Source organism: Perca fluviatilis, chromosome 12, assembly GCF_010015445.1.
Source record: "Perca fluviatilis chromosome 12, GENO_Pfluv_1.0, whole genome shotgun sequence".
Lineage (NCBI taxonomy): Eukaryota > Metazoa > Chordata > Actinopteri > Perciformes > Percidae > Perca > Perca fluviatilis.
Window position 1 is genome coordinate 35,834,826 of NC_053123.1, and position 12,755 is coordinate 35,847,580.

At 43.3% G+C, this 12,755-nt stretch overlaps 1 protein-coding gene across 1 annotated transcript; it reads left to right on the forward strand.

The window, feature by feature from the left end:
* The first annotated feature begins 11,170 nt into the window (after nt 1-11,170).
* LOC120569483 (trace amine-associated receptor 7e-like) lies at nt 11,171-12,543 on the forward strand. The gene is made up of 2 exons (XM_039817342.1): nt 11,171-11,337; nt 11,727-12,543. Exons 1-2 carry the CDS (start codon nt 11,171-11,173, stop codon nt 12,541-12,543), a joined length of 984 nt encoding a protein of 327 aa, XP_039673276.1.
* The last annotated feature ends 212 nt before the right edge of the window (nt 12,544-12,755 follow it).

Genomic DNA, 12,755 nt, shown 5'->3' on the forward strand with positions numbered 1-12,755 from the left:
ACCTGCCACCCCAGCGGGTAGAACAATGCTTGTGCATTTCCTGTATTTCACCTTTATCAGACAAAACATTGGCTGGTAAAAAGCCTGTGTGGCTGGTGGCCAAAAAGTTAACTTCAGGCCCTTTTTACAATCCTACGGTATTAACCTGTTAAAACCCACGGGTCTCCGGCGACCCAGTGGGTGGTAACGGACATGTTCTGACATGTTACATAATAAGTATTTAAGTTCAAAACTTTTGTCAATATGGACATGCTGTACATTGTTTGATTGGTAAAATTCTCTGCAGTTCAATCATTCAGTTCATTTTACTGAAATCACAAGCACCAAAGCTCATGCTACTGGGAAAAAACAATTAAAAATGATGACGCTTCCCTACCTGTAGGCTGTCCTAAACGCTCAATCCTCGTCCATTCCTGGCTTATTTTTATTCCTCTAGTCCGTAAGTGTCCACAGATCAAAAGGATAACAAGGTTTTTAAAAATAATTAATCCAGGTTATGAATATTGTCCTGTAGAATTCATGCTAATTGTCTGCTAACTTCATTAGCCAATCTCGTTCCGTCTGAAATAAAATATTTCTCCTTGCACTGCACCATGATGCTGGGTATGTTTGTTTTCCTCAGGTTGCTGCCTACACAATTAAACTATCCCCACCTTTTTCTTTTTAGTTTTCACCACGGGACAACCCCAGACATCCAGCAAGCGCTCCCACTGTGGAACGGTATATAGCATGATAGGAATATCCAATGGGAAGCAGTCCAAATTAATGGGTAACAGACCTAAGCCCCGCCTCCCATTGCCAGCAAGCACAACAACCCAGTCTCACAGCAGTTGGTGTAAATATCAACGTTATTCTTAATCTATTGATACGTGTTCACGGAGACGTTTTTCTCGTTTTTTACAAGGAAAGGACGCAGCGAGGCGGCCGAAAAGGACGCTCCATAAACCGGGAGGCACCCGCAAGGCGGCCCGCTAGGGAGGCGCCACAAAAACGGGATGGTGGAGGTTGGGTTTAGGTGAAAACCTTACGGGGAAAGGGCGTCTTAAATGCCGGGATGGCGGAGGTTGGGTTTAGGAAAAACCTTATGGGGAAAGGGCGCCTAATGCCGGGAGACGCGAGACAGTAACACGCGGGACAAAACGCCAAACAAAGCACCACACGAAGGACGCGATCCCCGCTCGCCCGGGTGAAAGTCCTGTGTTGTTTCATCCATCCACCACCCCGACCAACCTCCCTACACAGATTTTCGGCTTTTTATATTACTCCCTACTATTTTCGTGCTGTGGCCACAAAATATGCTTCCTAGTGAAATACATTACTTCACATTTTCGTGTTGTCTGCCCCGTAAAAACCGACAAAAACGTCTCCGTGAACACGTATCAATAGATTACAATAACGTCACATTTACACGAACTGCCATGAGACCGGGCTGAGCACAAACATGATTTATAAGAAGAAAATATGTTCAACAGTGTTTGAATGAATCTAAAAAGGTTTTGTAAGTCATTTTAAGTATTTAGTATGTTTTTTCTAATAGCATAGAAGTGAGTAAAAGCATTTAATAAAATTTGGTCACTTGGAGAAGTTTTGTAGATGTTTTGGCACAACAGTGATACCTGTTATACCAAATACTGAAAACTCCCTAGCTCCCATTAGGTTAGGACTAGAGTTCTGAAACTTTATAGAGGTCTTCGTGACAAGGTCTAGGAGGTATCTGTTGTGCCCTGCATAGTGTGGCACAAAGTATTTTTTACGTTTTTTTAGACGGGACCAAAATAACATTATGGAACCATGTTTGAACTGCTGTAGTGTATATTGTGTTTTAATCACATGCTCATCAAGCACATGTCCATAAAGTAGAAGAATTTAGGTTTCAAATTTCAATTTCAAATTTCAAATCATTTTGGCCTTGCAGTTCTTCTGTTATAAGCTTTTCCCTTTGGGAACGAGAAATAAAAACTGCATTAAAACAAAGTATTCAGCAAGTTAAATAAGGCAACGTTTGTGTGTATGCTACAGTATGGTGTCTTAATGAGCAGAGCTAAAACTGAAGTGTCAAAACTCATCTCCCAATAGATCAGTGTTTGAAGGGCTAAATGACCATTTACTTTGTTTTGTATAGCGGGCTTAATCAGATCCACAAAGAGTCAGGTCCCGTGAGATTTAATCTGCCCTCTCTATGAACAATGTTTTGCAGCCCATTAGTGGCTCCTAAAGGCAGTGTGCTGAACCCCTCTGGACAGGAAGTTTGTTCACACCTGCATGGGTTAGTCAGGTGATGACATCTCGACCAATGAGGTGTCCCTGCAATCAGAGGTGTGAAGACAAACAAGCATCAGCATGAACCCATCAACATGTGATGTAATCATTACTTAACGTTTTTTTTAGTTGCTACTGTGTCTGACAATGCAATAATTTCATCAATTGGAATTCTTTAGATTTTTTAAAGTAAAAAGGGATTCAATTAGCATGTGTAATGTGAGAGGGGTTGCTGCCAGTCACAAATCCACAGAGAATTATCTCCTGACTGTGCAGCTCCTCTCAGCTCTACAGAGTGTTTTTAACTCAATGGTATTTAGGTTTTAAGGCCCAAACCTTTACTGTCTTTGTTCACTCACACAGCTTTAACAATAATAATAATAATAATTCCATACATTTATATAGTGCTTAATCATACACTTAAAGCGCTTTGGGAGGGACCATGCTTTTCCGGCACCAATATGCCTTACGATGCCAGACGCTCACCTCTCATCAGGGTCCATTTCAGGACTCTAAAACCCACTGTACCAAAGAGTTTGGTGTAGCTCTGCACCAAATAGACAGACAATAGACAGAGACCAGCTGGTGAATAAAGTGGAGGATTTAGCAGTTAAAGAGGGTTGTAGTGCTGCCGGAGTACACCAAAATGTACAGAAGGCGCCATACGAGCAAAGCATTAAATAAGGACACAAAGTATAAGAGTGCCAAATTCCGTGTTAGAAAGCAGGTTGGGGTGGTTGATGGGTCAAACAAACATAGGACTTTCATCCAGGAGACTGGGGACCCAACCCGGTCTCACGCCAGGTCTTGTAATAGTCACGTTATTTTGATTCATAAATTTGTGTACGGGTTACGATTTTGACGTTTTTTTCGTGTATATGCAACAACTTATTTTGACGTTTTTTTCATGTATATGCAACGACTTATTTTGACGTTTTTTTCATGTATATGCAACGACTTATTTTGACGGTTTTTTGGTGTATACGCAACGACTTATTTTGACTTTTTTTTTTGTGTATATGCAACGGCTTTTGAACGTGTACAGGTGACGCTTTTCGAACGTGACAACGGGCAAATGAAGCGCCACACGCCAGCCAAAACAACGGGACGGGCCGCCACTCGCAGGCCGCCACTCGCAGGACGCGATCCTGCTCTGGGGGACACGACAACGGTGAAATGAGGCACCACACGGCGGCAACAGGATTATCAAGCCTGGTCCCCTTATTACAGCACGTGATGACGGTGCAATGTCCATGAGTAGGCTACCATGAATAGGACAGGATAGGATCATAGAGACACAGCGAGTCCTGTTTTTCACCTTTTATGAGGCAAAAAAAAACTGGCTGGTAAAAAGTCACTTTGGCAGGTGGATTTTTCCACCTGCCAAAGTGGCTGGTGGTCAAAAGAATTTATTTCACGCCCTGCTTGCATGTATTCATAGGTTTGGACGTCAGCTGTTAAATATAGCCTGGTAGACACCAGACCCTTCTCAGTTGTAACTGAGAGTGGGTCTTTATAGTATCAATTCATAACAAGAGCTATCTCAAGAACCTTTACAGATAGAGTAGGTCTAGACCATACTCTATAATTTACAAAGACCCAACAATTCCAGTAATTGAAGAGCAAGCATTCAGTGCGACAGTGGCGAGGAAAAACTCCCTCTCAGGAAGAAACCTTGGACAGACCCAGGCTCTTGGGAGGAGGTGTCTGACGGTGTCAGTTGGGGGTGTGATGAACAGTGGCAATAATAGTCACATTAATAATGGAACAGTGATTAGAAATAGTAGTTGTAGTTCATGGCATAGCAGGGCACTGCAGGGCGTCACAGGACGTAGCAGAGCACTGCAGGGCATAGCAGGGCGTAGTAGGATGTAGCAGGACGTAGCAGGGCACTGCAGAGCATAGCAGGTGTAACAGGGCATAGCAGGGCGCGCAGCAGGACCACGGTAATCTAATTTAAAGACTCATTCTGATCGGTAAGTGCCTGTCACGTGGTCTGATGTTAGCGAACATTAGCCCAACATAATCTGTTCACTTACAACTAAAATATGCTATCTAATGTTAGCCCAATATGCAAATATCAGAACTGAATTGGGTGCTTCACGTTAGCGTAAAAAAGGTGACTGGTTTAGGATTTGACTTGCCTTAACTTAGGACTCTGACATAACCTGTGACTTGACCTGACTTGCCTCCCCCCCCCCACCAAAAAAAGAACTTGAGACTGGTTTGAGACTTGGACCAAAATGCTTAAGACTTATTTAGGGCTTGAGCAAGGATGACATGGTCACAATACTGACTGACACTATTGCAGCATCTAAGCTAACCTCTTTAGGAGCCTCCATTGTTGTTTTAAACGCCCAGCACACACACCTGAACCGTACCCGTAGCTGCCAGTAGCTCCACAGAGGACGCTGATTGGCTGGGCCTCGGTGGCTCAGACACCAACCATAGAATGAAAATATAATGGACATAGCATCAGTGACATCACCTGTTGGTTTGTGGACTGCCATAATGAAGCCTGGACTTTGCATTTTGGCAAAAAAACATCTTGATATTTTGTAGCCAGAAGTGACCATATTTGGAGAAGAAGGTGTAGCTTTGCCACCATCATGTATGGTTTCCATTGGGGCTGCACTAAGATAAACGGTAGAGAGGGAACGTAAGGGAGTTTTTTAAACAGTTGACACGAGTCATCAAGCAGACTTTTGCCGGTGGGTAAACATGGACCTCTGGACTTATTGGTGGGATAGCTATGGAAAAAGTACACACTGTGATACTCTGGTAAGAGCAAATAATGATCAACCATGTGTCCAGCTAATTTAAATAGCTCATGTTACTGTATTGTGTGAGTACTTAACCCTTTAAGCGCCAAAGTCGCAAAATTGCGACAGGACACGGTACTGAATCAAACAGCTGTTTTCTCTGAATAGAGTGTTATATATCATTCATACTCCCCTCCACTAGTTGGCAGACATCCTGTACTTAGACCTTAGCTCAGTGTGATGGCCCTGTGTAATCTGGCAGGGCCTCTCTGTGGGAGTGATACCTCTCTGATCTTACCCATCTTTGTTTCCATCTTTGTTTGAGTTGATTGCAGATCTGGTGCACCTGGGAGCTGTGAGCTGATGAAGCTCCACCTGGTCAGACTAGACTCTCTTCTCCTCACCACCATCCAGACAGCAACCATGGCCTGATCACCCTGCCTGCCATATCTTGTTTTGGGTTTATTTAAGTTATAGTTAAGTTCTGTTTAGTTTATTCTTTTGTTAAATAAATTACTTTTGATCATTTACGATGCCTTGCTCCCTCTTTTGTCATGGCCTTTAAGCCAGGTTGTGATAAAATGGGGGAGCGAGGCATGGTAAATTACGACGAACCCTCATTTTGTCACAACCTGGCTCAAAGGCCATGACAAAAGAGGGAGCGAGGCATCGTAAATTATCAAAAGTAATTACACAGACTTATACCAAGCAGAAAGGAACCGTTGACCTCCCACTTGCGCCGGGACGACTGCTCACCCCCGTCCCATCTCTAGCAAAACCAGATACCTGGGAAGAAAAGAAAGAGAACAGGCACACAAAAAAACAGGGTACCAACAACAAAAGATGGCAATACCAACCTAGAGCAGAGGCGCCATGCAGCTATTACGTTGTCCACTCCTTTAATATGTCTAATCTCAAGCGCGTAGGCTTGCAAAAACAACCACCTCATCGGAGTCTCTGATTGGGACATTTAAGCTGTCAAAAAATGTCAGCGGATTGTGATCGTGTAGACCACAAGGGCCTCCCCCAACATACACCTCAAAATGCTGCAAAGACGCCAACAGCGCCAGCTTCCTTTTCTATCACCAAAAATTAGTTCAATAACGGGTTTGAATTTTTTCGAAAAGAAGCTAACTGGTCTCGCCAGTCCCTGACCATCCTCCTGCAGCAAAACAGCACACAACCCCAAACTGACTTGCATCCACTTGGATCATGAAAGGTTATCAAACCACGGTGCTAGTAACACGGGACTCAAACACAACAAAGACTTAATGTTTTCAAAGGCTTGCTGACACTCATCATACCACAAAAACTTTACATTAGCCTTCAACAACTCCGTCAGAGGAAAGACCACTGTAGAGAAGTTTTTACAAAAACTCCTGTAGTATCCGACCAGACCCAAAAAACATTGCAACTCTTTTTTAGTAGTAGGCACAGGAAAATATTCTACTGCCCTAACTTTGGCCTGGACCGGAGCTACATGGCCCTGCCCCACTACACGTCCCAAATACGTCACAGTAGCCCTTGCAAACTCACATTTGGCCAAATTGACAGTCAGACGTGCCTCAGACAACCTGTCAAACAATGCCTGAATGCGTTTAAGATGAGCGTGCCACGTGTCACTATATATAACAAGATCATCTAGGCAAACAGAACAACCTTCTAGACCAGACACAACGCGATTCATCAATCGTTGAAATGTGGCTGGAGCGTTCCTCAAACCAAACTGCATGACTCTGTAAGATTAGAGCCCAGACGGGGTAACAAACGCCGAAACCTCCTGAGCACGCGCAGACAACGGAACCTGCCACTATCCCTTAAGCAAGTCAAACTTGCTAACAAACTTGACAGAACCAACCTAATATATACAGTCATCCATCCGTGGCAGCGGAAAGGAATCTGGTTTAGTTACTGAGTTTACCTTCCTGAAGTCTGTACAAAACCTAGGTGATTTATCAGGTTTCGGGACAAAAATACACGGAGAGGACCAACTAGAAAATGACGGGAGAGCAATATTATTTTCCAGCATGTAAGCAACTTTACAGTCCAGATGTTTAAGTTTCACTGGAGACATACGGTAAAAACGCTGTTTAATTGGTTGTGCATCTCCAACATCAACATCATGTTCGATCCAATTTGTGCATGTAGGAACATCACCAAACAGACATTGATACTGCTGCATCAAACTGTTATGGAAGTTTCCTTTGCAGCAGGAGGGGAAATTTTCAGAGTTTAGTAAATTGAAACAAATAAGACAGACTGAGACTAAACACCAAGTTGGGTTTTTGTATTTTATTAAAAAAGATATATTTGCAAATATAGGAGCAACATGATTTCACAAAAAGCCGCAGCCCAGTGTGGAGTCAGTTTCTCAAATGAGTGAACAAGAACACCAGGCTTATATGCATCTCCAGAGTGACAGCACACATGCACTTAGATTATTATGACGCTACAGTTCTTACAGGCAATCTGATACACATGAAGACAATCAAAATAATACAAGAGACATCTTGGAGCCATTTCGCCTCCTCCTCCCGGTACGACTTTCACCCCCCAGTTACATCTTAACTGGCACTGGAAAACTAGAGAGTTTTATGGTGACCTTGTAGCCCCTATCTGTTCAGACAAACCAAGCTCACATTATGTTCCAGACTGGACGTCTCAGAGTTAGAATCAAAATCTGCATGTGGGAATGAGAAACTCTTTCAGCATTTGTGAGAGAATTAAAGTAGAAAAATATAAGGAATTATGCTTAAATGTAATTTTTGCCATTACAAAACCAGACAACTCATCACGCTTAGACTCAGTTAAATGCACCAACAGACTATCAAGTTACAAAGCGTCTCAGAATTTTTTAGATGACCATACAACAAACTGTCATCTGGTTCCGGCACATCATCTACCCCCTGCGAGTCAGACACCGAACCCACAAGCAAAACAGGATGCACCTCGTCACTCACTGACTGGCTTACATCAGCCTCACGACCATAAAAGGACTTGAGAAGGTTGACATGACATAACTGTGTTGACTTTTTCCGACCTGGTGTAGCAATGATGTAATTAAGGTCAGACTTTCGCTCAACAACTGTATAAGGACCAGCATATTTAGCCTGAAACGGCGAGCTCACAACCGGCATCAGAGCAAGAACTTGAACCCCAGAACTAAACTCCTGATGTTCCGCACGGCGATCATAGCAAGTTTTCATCTTACTCTGTGACATTTGCAAATTCTCCCTCGCCATTTCACCTCCAACAAGCAACCGATGCCTAAAGCCATTGACAAAATCAATCAAATTTGTCGGTGGATCGGTCTCCAACAAGCCACCTTTTAAAACTGCCAAGGGCCCACGCACTTTGTGTCCAAAAACCAAGTCATTAGGACTAAACCCGGTACTTTCCTGAACACCTTCTCTTGCAGCCAGTATAAGCCAAGGAAGACCCTCCTCCCAGTCTCTATACAGCTCTGTGCAGTATGCATGCAGGAGAGACTTCAGAGTCTGATGGAATCTCTCCAAGGCCCCCTGACTCTGTGCATCATAAGCCGATGACTGGTTATGACACGCAACAACTTCAAAACTTGACCAAACATGTGCGAAGAGAAATTGGACCCCTGATCGCTCTGGATGACCTTCGGAATACCAAAGACCGAAATAAACTGACTTAGTGCTTTCACCACCGCCTTAGTGGATATAGCCCTCAACGGATACGCAGCAGGATACCGAGTGTTTTGACACATCACAGTTAGTAGGTATTTACAGCCAGACTTAGAGGACGGCAATGGACCCACACAATCCACAATCGAATGCTCAAATGGTTCATTTACAACCATAATAAGTTGTAATGGAGCAGACTTAACAGACTGATTGGGCTTACCCATTAGCTGACACACATGACCTGTTTTAATGTATGCTGCAACATCTTTCTTCACCCGCGGCCAAAAGAAATGCTTCAAGATGTTAAGATAAGTCACACCAAAGTGCCCACTCTCATCGTGAGCAACTTTGAAGACAAGAGGACGAAATTTAGTCGGTACCACCGACTGAATGACAACATCTCCGACAAAGTCAGTACCCAGGGTCAACCACTTTCTAAACAACAAGCCATTTTGAATAAAATACCCACGTGCTACACTGGTGATCTCCGTAGCGGTTGCAACACAATCAAACATTACTTTAAGGGAAGAGTCACTCTGCTGTTCCTGTACCAATTCAGTTAATGACACAGATAGCGGAAAATCTGACAGTGATGGAGCCTGAAACTAAACCTCACCCCCATCAGGTTCCCTCACAGACTCCGCGTTACTCATAGCTCATGTACTTACACAGGCTGAGAAAACTCTAGGCAAGTCAGCAGCGATATGATCAACAACAGCCATAACCGGGCAAGATGAAACCACTGGCAAAGGAGGAGAATCAGCCCAAACATGCCCACCAACCAGCCCGTTACCCAGAATGAAATGAATCCCCTCAATGGGCAACGCCGGACGCACACCAATGGCTACCTCGCCCTTCACCAGCTCACAGTCCAGGACCAACTTATGTAATGGTATGGGCAAAACACTTAAACCCATGCCACGACTAAGTATACAATCGCATGTATCAGTGTCGTCAGACAGCGGCAGCACAGATCCTACAATGTAGGAGTCAAAGGCCCCTGTATCCCTCAGGATTTTTACCAGCACCTTAGCCCCACTTCCTACTGTAAGAATTATCTCAAAGACGTGTTCTTCGCTTTCTGAGGACGAAGGAGAGGTTGGGGTCTCGAATTGAAAGTTAAGCAAAAGGTTTAATGAAACATCACGATGAAAACAACAGTCAAAACACCATCAAACATAAAACACTGCCAGCAGCAGACAGCAGACGTGCTTCCCCTTGTTGGGACACAGATTGCAGCCATGCAACATGACAAAACAATACACTGTAAACAGCGGACTTCTACATGCTTCCCCCCTAATCAATTCTTTTAGAAACTTGAGTAGGTGTGAGCCAGACCAATGCTGATTAGGTGTGGTGTGATGAAATCGGTATTGATTCAGTGTTCATTTAACTAAAAGTATATTTTTATCAGACATCACCAATGGTTTAACTTTTTATAACCTAACACTACCAGTGACACAAAGCCAAAAATTGCGACAGGACATGGTACTGAATCAAACAGCTGTTTTCTCTGAATAGAGTGTTATGTCATTCATACTCCCCTCCACTAGGTGGCAGACATCCTGTACTTAGACCTTAGCTCAGAAATACCTCATGCTTCAATGCAAAATTTTCGAGAAAATCCCATCCAAACTTGACTTTTATTGTCAAAAGCCACTTGTGACTTTTTCTGGTGTTATTGGAGATTTTTGTGGTGTTTGGAGACTCGTGAAAGCACGTATCACTCTACAATTACTGTGCTCAATGAGCAGCAGGTGCTGCCGTGAGCCCCTCCCCCGTCCAAAAGCCCTCACAAAAAAAAAACCTAACTAAAAAATACGCCTACAGTTTACATGAGTTTTGTGGCGTAGTAATAGTTGTAGTTTACGACTGTTGGCTTACAATTTACTTTTTCCCTGTTCATGTGATATGTGGACAACATAACAAATGGATGGAGGGGGGTAAATCTGATGAAATAAGTTCAACTCTCTTTCAAAATATTAGGTATTTCATGGAAATTCCGTAATCCAATATGGCTGCCGCCATATGACGTCATAATATGCAAATTAGATGGGAACATTTACTCCCTAGATAAACGTTAGGTCATTCTGAATGTTTGTTTCACTTACACTTTGTCTCTATCTCAAACCACTTTCAAGCCAGAGCCTTCTGAAATTTAGGTGTCAAAATCTAGTATTTTTAAAAATAAAACCCGGCGCCTAAAGGGTTAACTTCATTTAATATTGGATGTGGTTTTCTTTTGCGGGACAGTAATGTTTCTAATACTACTACAAAGGAGAGTTTGGATAGAGATACAGTGAGAAAGGCAGGGTTACAGAGAAAGTGATGAAGGTGATGGTGGGATGTGCAGAGTGAGGAAGGAGGGGCATCAGAGTCACACAGGGACTGAGAGGGAGGAGGGGATGAAGAGAATGTGAGAGATATAAATCAGTTACATGACTCCGGTTAGTTCAGAGAGCTGCCAGAGCTGCAGCTATCTGCAGATCTCTGCAGATGGAGGTTGAGGACAGAGCCCAGCTCTGCTTTCCACAGTTCCCAAACACCTCCTGCAGGAAGCCCTTGTCTCCTTGGCCCCAAACAATTACCATCATGCTGTACTCCATCTCTCTGATCACTGTGACTCTCAACCTGCTCATCGTCATCTCTATCTCCCACTACAGGCAGATATTAACTTCTCAGCTTCTCTCTACAGGATGTGTAACTTAAAAATGTGAACAGCTGCTGTACATTTAGAAGAATTGTCTTTGAGCTAATACTATTTAGATTTTTGATTGAATTTGATTGATTGATAGTTCTGAATAATGTTGCTCCAAATGTCTGACTTTGATGCCAGAGACTGTTCATGTCCTCTCTCTTACCAATACTAAGCATTGCTTTCTGTCCACCTTGACCTCAAAGTCATTTTAACTATCTACACTTAAACATATGGTAACTACTGATGTGGTGGAATGGAAAATATTGAAGCTCATATGCATTTTTATTTTGATAACGTGTTTGGGTTGTTCTGTCACACTTGTTGGTGTAATGATACTTTTCTCTTTCCCTCCAGGCAGCTCCACACACCCACCAACATCCTCCTCCTCTCTCTGGCTGTCTCAGACTTTCTAGTGGGCCTCATGCTGATGCCCAGAGAAGTTCTCCGACAAACGTCCTGCTGGTTTCTTGGTGACCTTGTGTGTGCTACGTATATTATTTTTTCAGGCATCATTCCCTCAGCCTCAATAGTTGACATGGTGCTCATATCAGTTGACCGTTATGTGGCTATTTGTGACCCTCTGCATTACACCACAAGGATCACTGTGAACAGAGTTAAACTCTGTGTTTGTCTGTGTTGGCTCTGTTCTGTTTCCTACAGCTTTCTCTTTGTGAAGGATGTCCTGACTCAACCAGGGAGGTATAATTCCTGCTACGGAGAATGTGTGTTGGTCGTTGACTTTGTCTTAGGACCTGTAGATGTTGTTTTGTCCTTTATTGTTCCAGTTACTGTCATCATAGCTCTGTATGTGAGAGTATTTGCCGTGGCTGTGTCTCAGGCTCGTGCCATGCGCTCTCACATTACAGCTGTCACACTCCAGCTTTCAGAGACTCCAAAGGCAAAGAAATCCGAGCTGAAAGCAGCCAGGACTCTTGGTGTTCTGGTAGTTGTGTTTCTAATGTGTTTCTGCCCATATTACTCTGTCTCTCTTGCAGGTGACAGCTTGGTTAATGCTTCATCTGCATCCTATGTTCTCTTTGTGTTCTATTGTAACTCTTGTCTAAACCCTGTGATCTATGCCTTGTTTTACCCCTGGTTTAGAAAAGCAGTTAAACTCATTGTTACTCTTCAGATCCTGCAGCCTGGCTCCTCTGAGACCCCCATGCTGTAGAGAGAGTGTGGAGGGACTGAGATCAGACTTGGTCTAAGGTTTCAAGGAATGAAAATGTTCCTGCTGTTCAGTGATCAATTGTTGTATACAGAACATGAAACTATACTTTCTTGCCTAAAAGTCTAAATTGTGTATGATCAACAAATGAAAGGCCTGTGCTTCAGCTTTATCTTGTTGTGTATTTTTCGTCTCTGATGCTGCTGCATTTAAAG